The following is a 23,339-nucleotide window of genomic DNA, read 5'->3' as shown; positions in this document are numbered from 1 at the left end:
ACTGAAACACTGACACCACCAAAACTTGTTCTGGCCTCTCACCTTCTTAAAACTGCATGTGTAATTCAGTCTTATCTGATGCCAGTAATTACAGCACACATCTACACATTTCATAGTTTACATTAATACACAGTTATATCAGTGCAATAATGACTATTTTATGTATAGTGTAAATTTTGTGTTTATATTTAACTTGTAACTCTTGTGTATTTAATTCTGGAAGGAACTGCACAGCTAAGCGTTTCACCTTTTACACCTGTGTTAATGTGATGTGACAATTAACCTGATTTGATTTAATTGCTGGTAACATTCAGAAAAAAGATTTAGTTTTAGTTTGAAATGCGTTTAAATGTAGCTCCACATCCAGAAATCAGTTATTTAAGGAGTCAAACATTTTAAATCTAAGGATGTATTTCCTCACCAAGGTTTGTTAACACACTGCTCTTTAACTGGTCTCTCTCCATCATCAGGTTGGTGTAATTGGTCTGTAGCTGGTCTCTCTCCATCATCAGGCTGGTGTTACTGCTCTGTAGTTGGTCTCTCTGTAAATTCAGGCTGTTAAACTTGATCCACAGCACTGTGATGGCTATCAGCAGGAGAACGCACAGCAGTCCCAGACCCACCACAGCCAGTCTGTACAGTCTGCTCCATCTACACTCTAGAACAGAAATTCACTGTAAATATGTGATAGGTTTCAGTGAATTAATTAACCTTTATATTCTAAGTTGAAAAGATGAAGGTTGTGTGTAATCTTCTAAATCTGTGGTTCTCAAACTGTTCAGACCAAGTACCTCCTGTGAATGTCTTGCTCGAATATTTCATTAATTCATTATCTGTAACCCTTATCCAGTTCAGGGTCGCGGTGGGTCCAGAGCCTACGTGGAATCATTGGGTGCAAGGCAGGAATACACCCTGGAGGGGGCGCCAGTCCTTCAGAGAGCAACACACACATTCACTCACACCTACGGACAATTTTGAGTCGCCAATGGTAGTCGCCACCTACCAACGTGTGTTTTTGGACTGTGGGAGGAAACCGGAGCACCTGGAGGAAACCCACGTGGACACGGGGAGATCACACAAACTCCTCACAGACAGTCACTCGGAGCAGGAATCGAACCCACAACCTCCAGGTCCCTGGAGCTGTGTGACTGCGACACTACAATCACATACAATTTTGGGGAAATAAGCATTGAGAGAGAAATAAAAACAAGAAGAGAGGGCAGTTTAATATGTGCTAACAGACTATAGGTGAAAACAGTGCGGCGCTTGGAGCAGGTCACAGTGGCCCTCAGCGCTGGTATCAGTAGGTGAAGGAAGCACAGTGCTGTTAAACAGTTGGTGAAGATCAGCCATCCTGATTTACTTCAGTTAAGGGTTCTCTCTAATTTTACACTCTTAAAATAAAGGTGCTACAAAATGTTCTGTGAGCTATGCCACATGTTTTTTCCATAAAGAAGAATTTTTGCTGATGTGTCTAAATGGGTAAAAAATATTCGGTAACACTTTAAATTACAGTCCACTAATAACTGGGTAAGTACAGAGAAAGTACCTGTTAAGTAAGCCGTAAGATAAATTAAGTACTGAGTAAGTAAAGGGTATGATACTAGAAATATGGGGTTATTACTGGGTATTTGTAACATTTTACAAATAAGTACATTTTACAAAGTAACGCATTCTGAATCCATTGTAATTCTAAGCACAATTATAGATTATAAAATTGAGTTAAACGTATGACAGTTTATGCAATTAACTAATTCTAGAAAACACACTAAACAGTGCTCTCGGATTATTTTTATTATGGGAGATCAGCGAGGCCAGATATGCTGAGCGAGCTTTAGTGAGGGCATTTCTATACTCTATAAGGCTGTCCTTCCAGGCAGAATGGAACACTTCAAGCTTGGTTGATCGCCATTTCCGCTCTAGTTTTCGTAATGTTTGTTTTAAAGTACGGGTCTTATCGTTATACCATGGTGCGAGCTTTTTCTGTCTTATACTTTTATGTTTAAGTGGTGCTACCTTTTCTAAAGTAGATCGACAGGTATTTTCTAGGTAATCAGTTAGTAACAGGTATTTTCTAGGTAATCAGTTAGTAATGATCATCATCACATACTTCAGAGATGTTTTACACTGCTTTGTCTGTATGTATTGAGGCATTATATATACATAGCTGAATAATAATGAATGGGTGTTTTTCCTCTACTGACATGGGTACAGCACAGAATATGCATCAGTTTTCTTCCACTTTAAATTAAGGCCTGCAAATTACAGGGTATGTACAGAATAAAAAATAGGTACAGAGTAAGTAAAGGATATGTATGCAGTTATCACTGGTATCTTACAAAATTTTACAAATAACTTAAAGTACCTGTTAAGTAAGGTGTGAGATAAAATAAGTAAAGAGCAATGAAGGGTTTGATAAGTGTTGCCCCTTCATGATTTATTTTTTTTGCATTTTTGTCACTTTTAAATGTTTCAGATCATCAAACAGATTAAAATATTAGTCAAAGACAACACAAGTAAAGACAAAATGCTGTTTTTAAATGAAGGTTTTTCCGTGTGAAAAAGTGTTTGCCCCTAAATCTAATAACTAGTGGGACCACTCTTAGCAGCAACAACTGCAATAAAGCGTTTGCTGTAACTTGCAGTGAGTCTTTCACAGCACTGTAGAGGAACTTTGGCCCACTCATCATTGAAGAATTGTTGTAATTCAGCCTCATTCGAGGGTTTTTGAGCATGAACCACCTTTTTAAGGTCATGCCACAGCATCACAATAGGACTCAGGTCAGGACTGTGACTAGGCCACTCCAAAGTCTTCACTTTGTTTTTCTTCAGCCATTCAGAGGTGGACTTGCTGGTGTGGTTTGGATCATTGTCCTGCTGCAGAACCCAAGTTCGTTTCAGTTTGAGGTCATGAACAGATGGCCGGATGTTCCCCTTCAGGATTTTCTGGTAGACAGCGGAATTCATGGTTCCATTCATCACAGCAAGTCTTCCAGGTCCTGAAGCAGCAAAACAGTCCCAAACCATAACACAACCACAACCATATTTTACTGTAGGTATGATGTTCTTTTCTGAAATGCAGTGTATCTTTTACACCAGATGTAATGGGACACACACCTTCCAAAAATGTCAACGTTTGTCTCATCCACAGAGTATTTTCCCAAAAGTCTTGGGGATCATCAAGATATTTTCTGGCAAAATTGAGAGGAGCCTTGATGTTATTTTTGCTCAGCAGTGGTTTTCGTCGTGGCACTCTGCCCTGCAGGCCAGTTCTGCCCAGTCTCTTTCTTACGGTGGAGTCACGAATCCTGACCTTAACTGAGACATGCAGTTCTTTGGATGTTGTTGTGGGATCTGTTGTGACCTCTTTGAGTTGTCACTGCTCTCTTTGGTTAATTGTGGTAGGCCATCCACTCCTGGAAAGGTTCACCACTGTTCCACGTTTTCTCTCTTTGTGGATAATGCCTCTCACTGTGGTTCACTGCAGTCCCAAAACGTTAGAAATGGCTTCATAACCTTTTCCAGACTGATATCTGTCAATTACATTCTTTCTCATTTGTTCTTGAATTTCTTTGGATCTTGGCATGATGTCAAGCTTTTGAGGATCTTTTGGTCCACTTGGCTTTGTCAGGCAGGTCCTATTTAAGTGTCACGCCCTCGTCTTGTCAAGTCTGTTTTTCCGGCCATGTGCTCTTTTAGCACATGGCTATGTTTGTTGTTATTCTAGTCCTGCCTTTGTTCCTCCTCCTCGTCTGTGTCATTTGTTACCCTGCCCCCCTCGTTATCTGTCCAGGTGTATCTCATCTGTGTCTTGTATTTAAGTTCCCTAGTGTCTCTCCTGTTTGTTGGACATTTCACCTTGGTTGTTTCAAATCCAGTTGTTTCGTTTCCTTTCACCGTTTCGTTCCCCAGTCTAGTCTGTCTCTGTGTTAGTTTCGTTTCATTTCGTGTTGTGTTATTTCTACTGTTGCCTGTCTTTGTTTTGTTATATCTTTCGTTATATTGAACTCTCCGTGTTTTAGCAAGTGCGTCCGCCTCAGTCAGTCCACACCCCGTGATTCCTGATAATTAAGTCTGGCTAGAGAAACTGAACTTAGGTGATAAACTACAGTTAAGTTATGTTTTAACTTGGGGTGGGTGGGGGCAAACGCTTTTTCTCCTTTAATAATAAAAAGCTTCATTTAAAAACTGCATTTTGTGTTTACTTGTGTTGTCTTTTACTAATATTTAAATTTGATGATCTGAAACATTTAAGAGTGACAAACATGCAAAAAAATAAGAAATCATGAAGGGGGCAAACACCTTTTCACACCTAATGCTAGGCTAAATAAATGTACCTCATTAATTAAACTCTCTAGTTAACATGCTACAACTTTGATATATTTGACAATAACTGGGTAAAGATGGAAATACTCAAAGTAAATAAAAATATAGCCGCAAGTGGCAATTCCCGGGGTCCAAGCTGGTATTCGCTTGAACAATGAAGAAGAACAATGCACTAGCATATGAGCTGTCCTGAGATAGAAGGAGATTTTTGGTGACGTTTGTGTAGTGTTTGTAAGGTGGTCTTTGCTGTTCTGGCATCTCTTTGAAGATGTGAGATGGAGGAGTAGCGGATAACAGAGACCGCATAGAGCACTGGAGTTGCACCCTGGTTTCTCACCCTAATGTTCAGGACCCCCAAACAGCAGATATGATGTGGAGCTGCTTGTACTCAAGTCATCAGTGGACACAGGACACTGTCTGCTGGATGTGTTTGATTGTGGACTATTCCCAGTCCAGCAGTGATGAATGGGAGTCCTGACCATTTGAAGACCGGGGTGAAAGCAAGCAATCTTTGCAGAGCAAGAGGTTAGCATATGACATTTCCTGATACAGGAGCCACACTTTAGGATGGATGTTGAAGTGCTATTAAATGTGGTTTTCTGGTGTCTCAGGAGAGCTGGATTTTAAGAGGGAGTGGTAGTAGTAGAATTTCTGGTCTGCAGACAGGTGAGGGTTGGATTTGGCATGGATTTGGAGATGCAGGCAGCGACGTGTTCCACGTCACTGTAGTGCCACCGTCAGGCTGATCAGGCTGATTCTTTGCTCCTGAGTAGCAGGAGGGTTTACTACCAGTTGACCAAATAGCATGTCTGTAGGACCTATGGTTTGGGATGCCCATCGAGTTTCATCAGAGAAAAAAAAGAAGAAGAAGAAGAAGAGGAAACAGACCAAAAACAATAGGGTTCCAGCACTTGCAGTAGTTGGACCCCTAATGACCCGGACACTACAGGCAATTGTTTAGGGCAGGCTGCAGGTAATGCTAGGCCTGTTTTGCAAGGCCTAATTTTTTCCTTGTGATTTGAGCTCTTTTAGTGGCTTGCTATAGTATGTGTCATGTATATCTAACACCACTAACATGAAATAGGCTATAGTTCTGCCACAATTCTTAAGTGTAAACCTGTACTATTTCTCACAAAATGTTCTTATAAAATGTGAACAGGGCATATTTTATTCTGATAAGCCAATGTCCCATGTTTCTATTCTAATATCTATCTATGAGCCTTGGTATAATGTCAACAATGACTTTTTTATGCTCCATTCGATCCATCCCACAGACTGAAGCAGTAAATGAACAAGGGAAAACTATTTTTTAAGAGTTTGTATGTGTGTTTTATATAATAGCTTTTGAGTTTGTATGTATTTGTTTTGTGTGTTTTTAAGGTGGACTAATTAAAGAAAAGAAGCATATGAATCTTTGGAGTTTGTGTACATAAATTGTGTTTGTGTTCTGGTGGACTGGATGCAGAGTCTTTAATGACAAATTGTTCTGTTTGAAAACTATCATGTTTAGATTTCACTGGTTGAAAATTCCAAAATATTTAGGGGTAATATATAAAAAAATATTTACTTACAGGAGAGTACGGGGTATAAGGCTACACTTTAGATTACATCCTTCCTATATTGCTGGGTACTTAAGAGTAAGTTACAGGAAAGTACCAGGGACTAAGCTACACTTTTAATTTACAGCACACACTTCCTGCATTACAGTGTATTTAAGGGTAAGATACAGGAAAGTACAAAGTACTAAGCTGTACTAACATAACACTTAAGGGTAAGTCTAGAGACCTACTCTTAAATATATAAAAGGAATGATAGATGACAAGGACTTCTTGTGTGAAGACGATGACCCAAAATAAATCTGCTGAGCTGAGGAAGCAGGAAAGTGTGGAAGACACTCTGGAAGGAAAAGTGGAAGAAAACTGATGCATATTCTGTGCTGTACCCATGTGAGTAGAGGAGAAACACCCATTCATTATTGTTCAGCTATGTACATATAATGCCCCAATACATACAGACAAAGCAGTGTAAAACATCTCTGAAGTATGTGATGATGATTTTTGGGGTAAATCACATGTCCTGAACCTAATGAGTACAAAGCGCTATGAAACTGTGCTAGAGCCTGTAATGAAACCATCTGACCATGTCCTTCTCTGTAGGTGCATTGTAAATAATGTTAAGGGATCTATAATTACATTCAGAAACACAGTGAATTCAAAATAGTAGCTGCATTATTTATATAAAATGCATAAAATGCATAAACACTTGCATAAACTGTCATAGCTTTAACTCAATTTTATAATCTATAATTGTGCTTAGAATTACAATGACTTCAGAACGCAGACTCTGGTGTTTTATCTATACTCATTCTTCTTGACCTGAGTGCAGCATTTGACACCATCTCCCATTCTATCCTCCTCCATAGACCATCAGCCATCGGTTTTTTCCAACACACCACTGGACTGGTTCACCTCATATCTTTCTGACCGCACTCAGTTTATTCAGTTAAAGACATTCACATCCCAGCCATCTCCTCTCACTTCCAGTGTTCCTCAAGGCTCTGTCCTTGGTCCCATTCTCTTCATAATCCATCTTCTCCACCTTGGTCATATCTTCCGTAAACACAACATCCAGTTTCATTGCTATGCTGATGACACCCAGCTCTACCTTTCTAGCAAACCCACTTCTTCTCTCCCTCCCACCTCCCTATGCAATTGCTTAGGGGAAATCAAGTCTTGGTTCTCCTCCAATTTTCTCAAACTCAACAGTGATAAAACAGGCTCTCCTCATCGGTTCAAAATCCACTCTTGCAAAAGTAAACAGTTTCTCCATCCCCATTGACAATACTTTTGTTTCCCCCTCCCCTCAGGTAAGGAGTCTGGGTATCGTCCTTGATAGTACTCTGTCTTTCCAAACCCATATAAATAACATCACTCGCTCTGCATACTTCCATCTTCATCATATCAACCGCCTCCGTCCTTCCCTCACTCCTGACAACACTGCCATCCTGGTCCACTCCCTGGTCACATCCCGTCTGGACTATTGCAATTCTCTTTTATTTGGTCTCCCCTTCAAGTCCCTTCATAAGTTGCAACTGGTTCAGAATGCTGCAGCCTGTATTATCTCTAGAACTCCATCCAATTATCACAAAGCTCCACTGGCTTCCTGTTAAATCTCGCATTGACTTAAAACTCATATTGCTTGCTTTTAAGGCCATCCATCACCTTGCCCCACCATACCTCACAGAGCTCCTCCACATATACAGACCCTGCCGGACTCTTAGATCCTCCTCATCCATCAGTCTCACTGTCCCTCCAGCCCGTCTGACCACCATGGGGTCTAGAGCTTTTAGCCGCACCGCCCTCCGTCTTTGGAATTCCCTCCCACCGGACATTCGTAATATTGACTCCCTGGACATTTTTAAATCCCGCCTCAAGACCCACCTGTTCCAGACAGCATACAGTCTTTAGCCTAGTCCTTTGATTTTTTATTTTATGTATCTCTTTAATTAGCCTGCTTTAATTAGCTTTGTTTATACCTGTTGTTTTGCTTTGTTTTTCTTATGTACAGTGACCTTGAGAGTCTTGAAAGGCGCCAAAAAATAAAATGCATTATTATTATTATTATTAGTTACATGCATTATTTGTAAAATATTTGTAAGATACCCAGTAATAACCCCATATTTCTAGCTTTACTTACTGAGTGCTTTACAGTACTTTACTTACAACTTACTTAACAAGTAACAGGTTATCTCTGTACTTACCCAGTCATTAGCGGGCTGTAATTCAAAGTGATACAGAGTCTTAAGATCGAATGATCAACGTTTGATCTTTTAAACCTTTAAAAAGGTTATTCACACACACATTTAAACAAACAAGGATATTTATGGAACCAAACATGATTCTTCTATGGCATGGCACAAAGAACATTATAGAACATTTATTTTTAAAAGTGTGCCTCTACATGTAGTCCTTCTGGGCTTAGAAATATTTCACTGGGATGGTCTTGGTTTGTTTTTCTCATTTCCACCAGACAGGGGACTGAACACGAGAATGAATTGGGGATTGAACAGTGGACAAGAGACTAGACTGACACGGACACTAGACAGGACTAGAAACAGGAGACAGGACTCGGGACAAGACAGGAGCAGGTACACATGACTGGACAGAGCACAAGATAGAGTGCTAGATATTAGACGGTGACTGAGACGGAACATGTGTAGAAAACGGAGACAAGACTGGGGACAGAACAGGATTAGAGACAGAAGACTGGACGGGGGCAGGTGACAGGACAGGGTACTGGACATGATTAGAGACTGGGGACTGAACAGGGAACTGGACGGGAGAAGAGGCTGGAGACAGAACAGGTGTAGAAAAGGGAGACAAGACTGTTGACAAGACTGAGGCTAGGTACTGGGACTGTACAGGGGACTGGACATGGGACAGGACAGAAGAAAAGACAGGAGACAAGATACTGGACAGGAACGAGGACTGGACTGGGAATGGGAACAGGGACCAGGACATTCACAGGTACTGACACGAACACAGTGACAGGGACAGGGACAGGGACAGAGACAAAGGCAGGGACAAGGACAGAGACAGGGACCAAGTCAGGGACCGACAGAGGAACAAAAACAACTGGAGGGTGCCCAAGACTGGCAAAAGTCTGTGAGGCTGTCCGAGAAGCCAGCCTGGGCACAGCTTTAGGGATCGGCCCTGAAGTCCTTGGGGTCGACCTACGGACACGAACTGGAGTGGCCCAGGCCACAGTCACGGGTGCAGAAGCAGCCGGGCCACAGTCACGGGTGCAGAAGCGGCCGGGCTAGCCGCCATCACAGGAACCAGAGCGGTGTGGCTCGCCACCTTCACGGGAACAGGAGCGTCAGGCTTGGCCGCCTTTGCGGGCACAGTCACAGGAAGCAGCCATAGCAGGAACAGGTGCGGCTGAGGAAGCCACCCTCGCAGGAACAGGAGCGGCCTAGGTGGCCACCTTCTCACGAATAGGAACAGAAGTGGCAGGGTTTGCCACCATCATGGGAACAGAAGCGGCGGGGTTCGCCACCTTCACAGGTACAGGAGAGGCCGGGATCGTCGCCTTCACAGGGACAGGAGCGGCCGGCTTGGCCGCCATCACAGGGATAGAAGCGGCCGGCTTGGCCGCCATCACAGGGATAGAAGCGGCCGGGTTCACCGGGTCCTATACCTGAGGTTTTACATCGTGCAAAAGACCATCAACTTTACTGATGTTTGGGAGACCTAAACAACATGACATGGGAAATGAAACAATACAAATTACCGACAACTAGGAAGTGACACAAGAGGACTTAAATACACTACGTAGACGAGGGACACCTGAGACTGATAACGAGGGGGCAGGATTACAAATGAGACAGGGACGAGGAGGAGGAACAAAGGCGGGACATGTGCGGAGACATGGACATACACGACAGGATGAGGGCGTGACAAGGCTACTGTTTCATTTTCCTGTGCCAGCTGATTTCAGCACAGTTCCTTGCACCCTACAGTCTGTTAGTTGTTGAACATAGACTAAATATAGAGCTCAGTGCTATACACCCAGTCATACACACACTACTGCCAGGATGCATACACACAAACAGGGTGATGGGTTCAGATTGGCTAAGGTAAACATCACTCCAATATCACTGCTATAGAACTCTGGCTGTTGAACTGGTTCCTGTCGGCCTTAAAAGAATATCACAGATACATCACAGAACATGTGATCAACAGGGGGCGCTGCAGTTGTAGTAAACAAGCATAGATGACTTATGAGTGTTTGTGCTGTTGTTACAGATGTTTGTTTTTCTCCAAAATGCAAACATGGATAATCTTTTGGCGATAAGAACACGTAGAAGACTACACTGTGCTCACCTCATGGGTTCCTCCATTGCTCCTTGCTCCTGTAACTAGCCACGCCTGGAGATGTTTCGTACTGAATAACCAACTATCCTTTTTGGGTTCTGGAACCTACTTTTGTTGGTGGAAATGCATCAAACGGTTCAAAATTAGGTTTGTGAACTGGAATAGAGCCCATCCCACTTTGGTGGAAAAGCACTATGAGAGTTACCCTCATTCTCTTATTACCCTTGTTACCCTTATTCTCTCTGTACAGAGCCTGTGATTTTTTTCATTTTTATTTAGGTTAAGTGTGGCCTAATGTTTAGAGATGAGGGCTGAGCGCTGAAAGGTCATTGGTTTGATTCTTACAAGCAGCAGGAAAATTGGGAGTGATTGGGAGTGAAGGAACAGTGCTGTCCTCCTCAATCCACAACTGATCCCCAATGGCTGCACGTCACTCTGGGTGTATATTCCCAGCCCCTGATTCATTAGTGTGTGTGTGTGTGTTCACCTAATGACACTTTGCAGTCAACACCACACAGAACATCATTCAACATTCAGTCCACACACACACACACACATATCACCTCCAGGTCCTATCCCTGAGGTTTTAGATCGTGCGAAAGTCAATCAACTTTACTCATGTTTGGGAGAGCCAGAATGAATAAGTTCTGCTTTGTTTTCATTGAGATGAAGAAAATTATTTACTACACAACACTTAATTTCATTCAGACGGTGAAGAGAGCACAGATCTGTCTGCAGTGGGGGCAGGGGTGTCATTGGCATAACCATGAAACTGAATGTCATGGTTCAAAGTAACATTCCCCTGCTGAAGCATTAATAATGAGAAAAGTAGAGGTGCTGATATGAGTTAATGAATCACTTCAGTTGTCACAGCTGAATCCCTCCTCAGTCGACCTTGAGCAGAGTCCATGTTTCTGAACCAAAGTCTTGTACAGATCAGTGTCTAGAAAAGACACCTTTAGGTCTTAATGGAGCTGTTGAGGGTCTCCACTTGAACAAAGTCAAATTCACTTTAGATCCTCTCTTCTCTGTGCAGTGAGAAACTGCAATGATAAACCTCACTGGACTCAGATCTTCAGTGTTATACCAGTGTCCAGTCTCCCCGGGTTAAATGATGCTTACAAAGTAAAAGGAAATGACAATCTGTATTTTAGTTACTGTTAGTGTGTATTTTCAGAGAATAGAAATATTACATTAGAATATGCATAAATGTTTCAGAAAGAGAGGTTTGATCTCAGTTAGAAATCAATAAAATTCTACTGTCATGATTGGGTGGAATGACGGAATCAGACACAAACGTGATAACAGCAAATTTATTACTGAGACGAACTAGAAAGTGTAAACAGACAATTGACTAAACAAACAGAACTAAGACAAACAAACAGAATATAAGCATCAAGCATCGATAGAAGCATCAAGAACAGACTGAAGAGACAAACAGAATACAAACTGAAACTACTAATGATTTGGAAACACATGGAATAAACAGACAGACTCAAGAAGAAATAAAAAAATAAAACATAGTAAAAAGTAAAAACCATGGAGTAAATGTGGGCTTAAATTAGACAAAATGGGCCAGAGCCATAGACATTTATAGACTAAAAGCAGGATTCTGCAATAATATTCATCAATAAATGTTCATCAATAATGTTTACAAAATCATCTGATTGTTCTGAAAGATGTTAAAGTAAAGACTTGAGTAAAAACATTTACAGTGAAATGTTTATTAATCCTAATACAGCCAAGTTTTCAGAGCATCACCAGCTGACCATCACAAACACAGTGAGAATCCCTGACCACATCTTAGTCCTCTGCAGGTGAGTTAGAATTTCTGAGGACTTTAGAAAACCATAACAGTTTGGCTCAGGTCAGTCGCCAGAAAAAGAGTTGCTTTAGGAGGGCAGAAGACGCTGGGGGAAGCTGTGAACAGGAGTTTTGGGATAAGGGATGCATGTATTTTGCACTGATTTTCTTGAGGCTGGGGACTGTGTTAGACACAGAACGGTGTAAAAATGTTTACAGTGTAGACTTTGTGAGCACATCTGACTGAACCCTATGGAGGAGTATGTCTCAGTGGCAGAAAGAGTTAGAAAAAGGCTGTTCCTAATGTTTTGGCTGGGGCTAAGGGGAAGACTAAAAATTGCCATGAAGCTCTCTCTCTCTCTCTCTCTCTCTTTCTCTATCTCTATCTCTGCTCACAGAGGAGAAATGGCTGAGAGAGCCCTACAAACAATGAAAGTTATGAACCGAGATGAGGATGTTGCTCTATACCTGCTCCATAGGGAGGTAACACTGACTTATTTTTTGCTGTTACAGTTACATTACTTAAGGTGGAACTGACTCTAAATTCAGGAGAATGCTAACTGCATGAAAGTAAATACAGAGCAAAAGTGCTACAAAACTAAACAGCTCGAGTTACACATGAGTTTCTGTGGGAATTCAAACAGTGAATAAACACTTACAGACAATTTACACTTCAGAACCAAAACTTCAGAACTTCCAGGACCCTGGAGCTGTGACAGAGATACTACCTGCTGCTCCACTATGACGCTCTGATACATGAAAATACAGTACATTGTTCCACACACTACACTGAGATCTAAACTCTACACTATACTCTTAATAAAGGGGGCTCTTTGAGGGTTTTTTAGTAAAGACTTAGGTTCTGTTTAGAACCATGAGCACTTTCTACAAACATTTACCTCCTGAAAATGTTCATCAGATCAATATGTGACTGACTGGTTTAATATTGCACATCTTTGAAAAGGGTTCTCTGTGGGGACACACATGTTTCTTCTGGACATTGTAACAATAGAGGATACTTATTTTGGTGCTGTATAGAACTGCTTTGAAAAACATTTTATTTTATCAGTGAAACACTCTTCTTTCACAGATCCACTGAAGTTTGGAAGAACAAGACAAGTCATTCCAACTTTTGTTTTCCTGATAAGTCATGTGAACACAGTCTTCTTCTTCTTTCCAGTTGTCTGGTTGTCCCTGACCCCAGTATCTGAAACACACAGAACATGAATTAGTGTCTCATCAGTGTTTAACCCTCACCTCTTTACATCAGCTTCTCTCTAAACCTGGAGTCCACACCTTCATCGTTTCATGTGATCGATATGGGACCTGCTCTAAACATTTATCAAGTGTCTGCTCTGTCCTTATTTGAGCTGTGTGACATGTTTTAAATGTTCATTATAGAAGTCAGAGATTGCTGGAGCCAACAGACAGAGGAATGAAGAGGAGAGATTTGAGGGAGGAGGAGGAGGGAGGCGTTGGATGACCTGGAACAGAGTGTGAGGATGAAGGAGGGATGAAGGAGGGAAGGCCTGGGTAGAGCCAGCTTTGCTGAAGGAGAATTTCTCTGACCACTCCATCAGGGCTATGACTTTGTGATGAACCCAGCTTTGATAACAACTGTAAACGTAAAACTGACCTGAACTAAACATCTTGTTCCATGAAACGGCAGGTAGAATGTAATGGAAGTTGGAGGATTAATAAAACGCTACACAGGAGGGAGGAGGAACACCAGCCTTCACACTCCAACTACACCATGGCACCTTGTAGAAGTTGGAATCTGCTGATTTGAGGGGAACATTTCTATATCTCACTTTAGTTCGTCCGCTCGAGACAATAACACAGTAGCAGACGTGTGGTGAGTGTGTGTTGTTGTAATGCCAGGTTTATTCTTTCAGCCTCTTCACAGAGTAAACAGAGTCACGTGGAGTAACACTCCCCAATCACACAGATAGAGAAAGACTAATGTTTTATGGCAGAGTATCATTTATACACCACCTCAGCAGATCAACATTTTAGGTTTTGACCTCTGTCCGTTTGTGGACTGTTCCTCTTGTCTTGTGTAGGACACTGTATTTCTTTCTGTTGTTTGATCTTTCACCTGTCTTTGCTCTGTTCTTTTGGATTTTGACCTTGAACAGTTTGATGGTGTTTGTTGCTATAATCTCATTAAACCCATTTTATTGTACTCGAGTCTACAAGCGTCTCCATTCTGTTCCCGTCTGACAACAGCAAGCCCTTCAACAATCTGTAACTGGGTAAATTTACATAACAATTCAAAACATTTAGGTGTTTTCAGTGAATGAGGTCTGTTCTTTGTTGGTTTTATTTAATTTTTATTTTTTGCTTAAATCTGTGTATGACTGGATAAATGGAGCTAATGCAGTTGGTTAAATTTACTTACGCAGTGGTTAGTGCTGAGCCGTCCACCCACTTCCACTGGTTCTCCCTCTCACTGTCGGTCAGACCAATCCAAGTATTTTTACTGCCCACCTTTCTTGCGAGGTATTCCTGTCAGTGTGAAAATGCTTAAAGAACAGTCTCTCTCCCTCTCTCTCTCTCTCTCACTTACAAATGCGCACACACACACACACACACACACCTGTTCTTCTTTGCTGTTTATGATGACCAGATCTCCTCCTTGGATTTTACAGTCGACTCTGCTCTCACTCCAGGTCTTTGAGTCAGTAGAGATGTAGTATGCAGAGGTGACAAAAAACACCCAGCCCTGCCTTTCTGTGAAGACACACACAGAAACACACACACACACACACACATATCAAGTTCAAGGTGCTTTATTATCATTTCAGCTGTGAACAATGATGTTCCTCCAGGACCATGATGCAACACAGATCATGAGCACAGACAAATACACACAGGACAGACTGTGTGGTTCTGACCATTAACCAGTGCACAGTAATGAGAAATATAGAGTGAGGTTGTGTGTAGAAAGATGTGTCATGATATGACAAAAAATCAGCAGCAGGTCATTTTAGGAGGAAAGTATGTGCAGGAATTCTAGAGAGTTCCAAAAATGGGACATTCTGAAAAATGTGATTAAACACAAAATGCAATGATGTTGAAATAATATAAACCTACATTAAATTTAAAACAGTACAAAGACAACATTTGAAATATTCAAACTGAGAACGTTTGTGTTTAGAAAAATATTTTCTCATTCTGAATCACTGCCAGTAACAGTTTCCACTCTGTGAGCGTTTGGGAACTAAGGAGACCAGTGGCTGTAATTTTGAAAGTGAATTTTTCTGATTCTTGCTTGTTACAGGATTTCAGCTGCTCCACAGCTCAGGGCTATGCTACAGTGTTAAATGAGCTCAGGGCTCTGTTACAGTGTTAAATGAGCTCAGGGCCCTGTTACAGTGTTAAATTAGCTCAGGCCCAGAGAAGAAGGTGTTTCTGGATCCTGTTTATATCTGTTTATTAATTGCATTTTCTTTTAGTTTTACTTTTTAATTTGAATTTGTGTTTGTGGATGCAACAATTGTGTTTTCTGAAGTATTTCTGAACTCATACAGTGATTCCACTACAGAAACCTGTCTGTGTTTAATTCAGTGCCGTCTGAGGGCCCAAAGACCACAGCCAGATACTGATTTTGGGCCTTGGCCCTTGCATATGTCGCTATAATAACATTAATTCATTGTCTGTAACCCTTATCCAGTTCAGGGCGGCGGTGGGTCCGGAGCCTACCCAGAATTACTGGGCACAACGTTGAACACACCCTGGAGTGGGCGCCAGTCCTTCACAAGGAGACACGCACTCACACCTATTGACACTTTTGAGTCTCCAATCCACCGTGTGTTTTTTGGCAATTTGTGAGGTAGTAAGTGTAAGACATTAGAGTAATGTGTATGGTTCCTTTTTGGGGTCTTTTGTGTGTGTGTGTGTGTGTGTGCGTGTGTGTGTGTATGTACAATAATAATGCCTTGTGTTCAGGAGTAAAATACACAACCCCTGAAACACTGAATCTTCCAGTGTGTGGTGTGGCTGTGTGTTGTGTCCTGAACTGTGTGCCCTTCTGTAAAATACCAGCTACACAGAGAGATTCTCTGAAGGTTTTGATGATATTATCTTCTGTAGATGAGGAGTTCCCCAAGACAGTTACTATTTAAAGTTGAGAAACGTTATTGTAGAATAATTTCACTTGTTTGTCCACAGTCTTTCACAGCACAGTGAAGCCCTCCACAGCTTTATTTCTGAAAGACTCAGACGCTCTTTTAAACCCAGGAATGTCACTTATATTTGACCAATTAACCTCTTTATTGTAGCAATATTAATTAAATATATGGTTTAAATGATTCACACCTCCATGCATTCTCTTTATATTTACATTTAGCTCAGAGTCCCAACTTTTCTGTAAATGGTGTGGTAATATTTTCATTTCCAACATCTGTGGATTTGTTTTTTTTAAACCAGACAAATCTTCTGTGCATCTTCTGTGTTTACATACTCTCAGTCTTTACTGCTTTATAGAAAATGTTTACATTCAAGAAAACTGCTACATTCAGAAAGAAGCTACAGTGGAAGAACACAACAGAATATTCTTCTTAAATAATCAGGGTGTGATCACCACATTCACACTGTTTTAAAGTGTTAGAAAATACTGATGAATTCCAAAGCATTCAGAACACTGTTCTCTGAGTAATCTAACAGAAAATGTTACCATTTACATTGTAGGGCATGTATTAGCCAACACTGGCTGCTGACAAGCCTTTAGCAAAGTGTAAAAGTTCACTGTCCGTCACTGGCAACAACCACATGAACAAAAACAGCTCTGTACACAGCACTTTACCTTACGTTACAGGAACTGAAACACTGACACCACCAAAACTTGTTCTCACTGCTCAAGTTCTTAACACTGCATGTGTAATTCAGTCTTAGTTGAAGTATAATGTGTACTCATCTACAAACAGTACAGTGATACAGATACAGTGACCCCTCGTTTTTCGCAGGGGATGCGTTCCAAGACCCACCTGTGAGAAAACGAACTTCTGCGAAGTAGAGGAAAGATATATATTTTTTATGTATTTAATGAGTATTTGGACTTTTAAACCCCTCCCTGTGCTGTTAACAATCCACCATTTGCGTTAAACAGTCTTCTATAATGTTTTTCAGCTGGAACTACATGTGATATCCTACCAGTTTCTTTAATAGAGTCATTCCTAAGCTGTGATTTAGCGTCAGTAAATTTCACTCGGATGTGGACATGAACAACACATGTACTGTACGTAAGAAACACTTGTAAATAATATATTTTGTCACCTACAGGTCCAGTCTAATACATGTAAATAATAATAAAAAATACTTTTGGCTATTCATCTTTCACGGTTTTCCTAGATTTTCCCTCAATATCAATAATGAAATAGCGGCCATAAGCCCCCTTGAAAAAACCTGAGAATTAGCGAATCCATGAAAGATGAACCGCGAATTAGTGAGTGATTACTGTATGGTGTAAATTATGTATTGTTTATATTCATCTTGTAACTCTTGTGTATTTAATACTGGAAGGGACTGCACAGCTAAGCGTTTCACCTTTACACCTGTGTTAATGTGATGTGACAATTAACCTGATTTGATTTAATTGCTGGTAACATTCAGAAAAAAGATTTAGTTTTAGTTTGAAACATGTTTGAATGTAGCTAAACATCCAGAAATCAGTTATTTAAGGAGTCAAACATTTTAAATCTAAGGATGTATTTCCTCACCAAGGTTTGTGGACACACTGCTCTTTAACTGGTCTCTCTCCATCATCAGGTTGGTGTTACTGGTCTGTAGCTGGTCTCTCTCCCTCATCAGGTTGGTGTACCTGCTCTGTAGCTGGTCTCTCTGTAAATCCAGGCTGGTAAACTTGATCCACAGCACTGTGATGGCTATCAGCAGGAGAACGCACAGCAGCCCCAGACCCACCACAGCCAGTCTGTACAGTCTGCTCAGTCTAGACTCTAGAACAGAAATTCACTGTAAATATGTGATACATTCCAGTGAATTAATTAACCTTTATATTCTAAATTGAAAAGATGAAGGTCATGTGTGTAATGTTCTAAAACAGTGTTTCTCAAACTTTTCAGACCAAGTGCCACCTGTGAATCCTATGAATGTTTTGCTTGAATATTTGTAATTTGCATTTCACAAAGTTGTTCTAAAATAATTACTAAGAATGATGAGAATACTAATAACTACAGGCCTGAACTGCAATTATACATTCATGAGATCACATACAATTTTGGGGAAAAAAGGACTGAGAGAGAAATAAAAACGAGAAAATAGTGTAGTTTAATATGTGCTTTAACAGACTATAGGTGAAAACTTTGCGGCGCTTGGAGCAGGTCACAGTGGCCCTCGGCACTGGTATCAGTAGGTGAAGGAGGCACAGTGCTGTTAAACAGTTGGTGAAGATCGGCCATGCTGATTTACTTCAGTTAAGGGTTCTCTCTAATTTACACTCTTAAAAATAAAGGTGCTACAAAATGTTCTGTGAGCGATGCCATAGAAGAACCTCTTCTGGTTCCATAAAGAACTGTTTTTGCTGATGTGTTTGAATGGGAAAAGAACCTTAAGATCTAGTGATGTATTAAACATTTAAAAGGTTATTCAAACTCACATTTAAAAAAAAATGTTCCTGTAGATGTAGTTCTTCTGGGCTCAGGAATATTTCACTGTTTGTGTCTCGATTTGTTTTTCTTGTTTCCACTTTGCCCTTTTTGTAATAAACATCAAATCACTCACATCTGTCTCTAGCCTTTTCTTATGTTCAGTGAGAAGTGGTTGAACTGCCCCAGCCCTTCCCTCACAGACTGAACTACCATTTATTCATAGCCCATGTTGTATTTTTTTAACACAAACAGATTTTATTAATGAGGTATATCACCTCTTGCTGCTTCACATTCCACCAGTGGAACAGTTACCACAGTTTGAGAACCAATGTTCTAGAATATATGCTAGAAAATGTTTCATTTTATTTTATTTTTTATTTCCAAAAATGATTTAGCACAATTATAAAAATGCAGTAGGGCCTTAACCTCACCTTTGTCCTGAGGATTTACTGAACTGAGGTTCCGTTGGTTTCCTCTGGTCATCTGGTACATGTCTTCATACACAGGGTCCCTGCATTTGGATCCTGATCTTTGTTCTACAAAAATATTTGAATTTTCATAAACATCCTCCGTTATCTCCATTCTGTTCTAATAACTCTGATAACTCCAGAAGTGACTCTGCTGGTGCTGCTTATCTGCTTGTACTGCTGCTGGTGATAGGAAGTCACTGCAGATTGCTCAACTAACACTAAAAAAAGTCTAAAAAGATGGTGTTAGATAGTGCTGCCTCCCACAGAGTGGGACTATGTTTTTAGGAGCACAAATCCATATTCACAGCTGGGCTTTATGGGTCTGTGTTGTGGTATCAGTCTGCTGAGTCATGGGTTCTTTTGCATATGTGAAATGATCTTATCATCCTGTGACCACATGGTCTGAGGAGACTTACAATGCAGGGAAGTCTGAAGAGGCTCCACACAAACCAGGTTGCAAGCCCTGATGGTGTCCACCCCAGGGTGCTTAAAGCCTGTGCCACACAGCTTTGTGGAGTACTGCACTTATATTGTCAACATAAGCCTGACTCTACAGAGGGTCCCTGTGATGTAGAAGATGTCCTGCATTGTTTCTGTTCCCGGAGACCGGTGACCCATTGACGTCAAGGACTACAGGCCAGTGGCACTGGCGTCCCATGTGATGAAGACCAAGGAGAGGCTCGTCCTGGATCAGCTCAGGCCCCCTCCAGTTCACCTACTGGCTGCGCAGGGGAGTTGAGGATGCCATCATCTACCTGCTCAACAGAGTCTACGCTCACCTGGACAAGCCAGCCAGCACTGTGATGGTCATGGTTTATGACTTCTCCAGTCATTTCAACACCATTCAGTCTGCTCTTCTGGATGATACGTGGAGAGCGATGCAAGTAGATGCCCCCCTGAGGTCCTGGATTGTTGACTATTTGATTGGCATAATATTCTATTATGGCTGTAATGTGTGGGCACAATAGGCTCAAACCTGTGTCTGTATCAGCTCCCCATTATTAGCATATAAATAATTATTTCAAGAAGGTCTTGGGTCTGAAACCGGGGCCTATTTCCACAAACCATGGAGGGAACCAAGACTCATAACAGGGAACCCATCCTCCTCGGGTCAACACTCGAGTGCACAACATACAACACAGACATTTAAATTAACTGAAGAGATGATTAGTTATAGTGATGTGAAGGTAAAATATTAGTGATAAAAGTGTGTGAGGGAGCAGGAGGTGATCAGTGATTCTATGGGAGAATAAAAGCTGGTGTAAAATCTGTATCACTCAGCTTCTCTTCACCACAACAGTCTGGTACACAACAGCATAACTGCAGATGCTGCATCGAACCTACAGTCGATCTCACTTTCCCTCAGGGAGAGAGCCATGGCCTAAAACATGGAGGTGCCTATCCTCATATGGACTGCTTCAGCTGCAAACTATTCAAGTGTAGGCTGGAGCCTCTATATGAGGAAGCCAGAAAGACAGTATCATCTGCAAGTAGAAGAGAGGACATCTCCTGAACTCCTTCAAAGAAGTCCTCCTGTCCCAGAATATACATTGCGACTCTATCCATGAAAATCAGAAACAGATGTGGAGACAAGTCACATCCCTGTCAAAGTGCAACGTCCTCACTGGACAAGTCTAGCTGTTGCATTTATGAACACAACTCACAATCGGAGTACAAGGACCAAAAGTCTTGCCTCAATGATGTCCATGTGAGCCAACAGCCACCACCCCTTCCCCCCACACACAAAATGTAATATCCATCCACTTCAGGGGCTTTGCCACTGCAGAACTTTCTAAAACTTTCTCAATGAAATCTGACACCCAGATACACTTGACCCTTCTTCCTGCGTACGACACATGTCTCTGAGGTTAGGAGTTCCTCAAAGTGTTCCTTCCGTTGCCCAACAATACACTTAGTTGAGTTACGAGTTACACCATCCTTGCAGAGCACAGCTTGAACAGTGTCCCCCTTTCCCTTTTGAGCCGTAGGCGTTTTCCAGAAATACTTTGAGGCTCCCTGTAAGTCAGTCATTCTCCTTGGTCTCTCCAAACTCGTCCCACACTCTCTTTTGCTTCCAAATTCCAAAAGTTTTAAAGCCACAATCTTTACCTGCTGCTACCCATCCACTGATCCGGAGTGCCCAGAACCAGCCAAGCCACTTGACAGCTTCCATCACCCCTGAGTCCACATCTGGGTTCTTGGCTTTTCACCATAAAAGCACCAACAAGCTTTTGACCACAGCTACATGCAGCTGCTTCCCAAATGAAGGTCTTGTAGAACTTAAGTATCCCCACATAGTGCCTCTCACACTGTGCAACTCCTGAATATGACAAAGATCAATCTCTGTCAGTCAGTCTGCTTCCAGAGCCCACATTTTATACTATATATATACACAAGGCTAAGAGGCACATTGAGGAGTCATGTCTGGAAAGTTATTGACACTTTCAAATTTAGAATTCTGAACTTTATACAACAGGTACAGCTTACATCCTCTGAGCTTGGGGGAACAGGAAAAAAAAATATTAATAAAGAAATGTTGTGAAATATCCACTTAGCTTGTTGAACAACCATGGTTTACTCCCTAGAAAGGTTCCAGGTAGTACAGCCCAGATTACCCAGAATACCAGGCATATCAATAAAGACATGCTCAGTAAACCCACACTTCCTCTAAACCACCACCCACTGACCCACGCTGCAGATGTGGCTCCTGGGAAAAGAAGTCAGCAGAAATATTACGGTGAGATCAATAAAAATGTTAAAACTGTACCATTCTATGGTCTTTCTCTACTTTACTAGTGTGCACATTTAGTATAGAAATATACAAGTTTAAAATGTGTTATATTTATAATTTACCTGAAATATAGGATATGAACAAACACTTTGAAATATTTTAATGAACCATTTTTAACCTTAAAGTGAATAAATATAACAAGTGTATACATACTGTGGCAATCTTAGAATCAGGGCTAGAGCTCATATACCTAATACAGTTAACAATATGAATGTATAATCAATATTCATTATTTGATTTTACAGTTAATAAACCAGTTGTGTGATAAAACAAATCCTTGGTTATTTATGTGTGCACTTTTCTTGTACTGAATTATTTCTTCTAGTTCAGATTCAGTTTCAGAGCAAAGAACCTACAGCGGGTCAATGAGCATAATTCATTAATAATGATTAAATCTAGATAATTCTGCTGTATAATATGTGAAGTCATCCAACATGATGACCTACATGTCCAATTGAAAATTGGACAGGTAAAGACACTACATTATTATTTAATAACTCCTAAACATGGAGCTTAACAAAATAAAATAAATAATTAATTATTAATCAAATAATAATTAATTATCATTGACTCCGCTATGTAGTATTTATACTGTCAGAACGTGGGGCATAATTATTTTACTACACAAGGAACACAACAAACAGAATAAAGAAAATCGGGACTATGTCAATGAGTCTAAAGATTCAGATAATAAAGGGAACTGTCACGCCCTCGTCCAGTCATGTCTGTTTTCCCTGCCATGTGCTCTCTCAGCACATGGCTCTGTTTGTTGTTGTCCATGTCTCTGCCCTTGTGCCGCCTTTGTTCTACCTCCTTGTCCTTAAGCCTCGTTATCTGTTTCAGGTGTGTCTCGTCTGTTCATGTATTTAAGCTCCCTTGTGTCACTTCCGTGTATCAGTCATTCATTTTGTTTCGTGTTGTTTCAAGTCGTCGTTTTGTTTCATTCTCATGCCTAGTCATGTCATGTTGTTTCTATCCTCTAATCATGTTCCTCTTCCATTGTTGCCGTGTCATGTTTCCCAGTCTGGTGTGTCTGTCTCAGTTGTTTCCTGTGTCATGTTAGTAAGTCTGTCTGTTGTGTTTTCTCTAGCTCTCTGTGTTAAGTTTCATATTTAGCTCTGTGTTTAGGTTTAGCTTCAGCTCTCTGTGTTTACCTAGCTTCCTAGGTCATTGTGAAATATCTTTCTAGGTCTCTGTTCGTATCTCTGTCAAGGTCTTTAGTCTGTCTGTCTTTCCTGTTTTAGGTTTAGTCTGTCTAAGTCTTTGTATTTTAGTTTAGTCTGCTTGCCTCCCTGTGTCTGTCTGTTAGTTCCCTGTGTGTTATCTTTCTGTTAAAGTTTCTTTGTTTTTTTAAATAAAGTATCAGTGTTTTAGCAAGTGCGTCCGCCTCCGTCAGTCCGCCCTGTGAATCGTGACAGGAACTTTATGGTAATTCTAGAAACAATAGCTAAGCATGACAAAACTG

At 41.0% G+C, this 23,339-nt stretch overlaps 1 protein-coding gene across 1 annotated transcript in view; it reads right to left on the bottom strand.

The window, feature by feature from the left end:
- LOC136709954 (girdin-like) overlaps positions 1-19,105 on the bottom strand; it is a 61,639-nt gene extending 42,534 nt beyond the window's left edge. The window contains exons 1-3 of the mRNA XM_066685559.1: positions 19,045-19,105; positions 17,742-17,962; positions 438-563 (exon numbers count right to left, since the gene is read on the bottom strand). Coding sequence (XP_066541656.1) covers positions 438-563; positions 17,742-17,962; positions 19,045-19,105 — 408 coding nt within the window. The remainder of the gene's footprint in view (positions 1-437; positions 564-17,741; positions 17,963-19,044) is intronic.
- Between the last annotated feature and the right edge of the window lie 4,234 nt (positions 19,106-23,339).

This window comes from Hoplias malabaricus, chromosome 11 (genome assembly GCF_029633855.1).
Source record: "Hoplias malabaricus isolate fHopMal1 chromosome 11, fHopMal1.hap1, whole genome shotgun sequence".
In the NCBI taxonomy this organism is placed as follows: domain Eukaryota; kingdom Metazoa; phylum Chordata; class Actinopteri; order Characiformes; family Erythrinidae; genus Hoplias; species Hoplias malabaricus.
The sequence above is the reverse complement of the archived record's forward strand: the minus strand, read 5'-3'. Positions and strand labels throughout refer to the sequence as shown.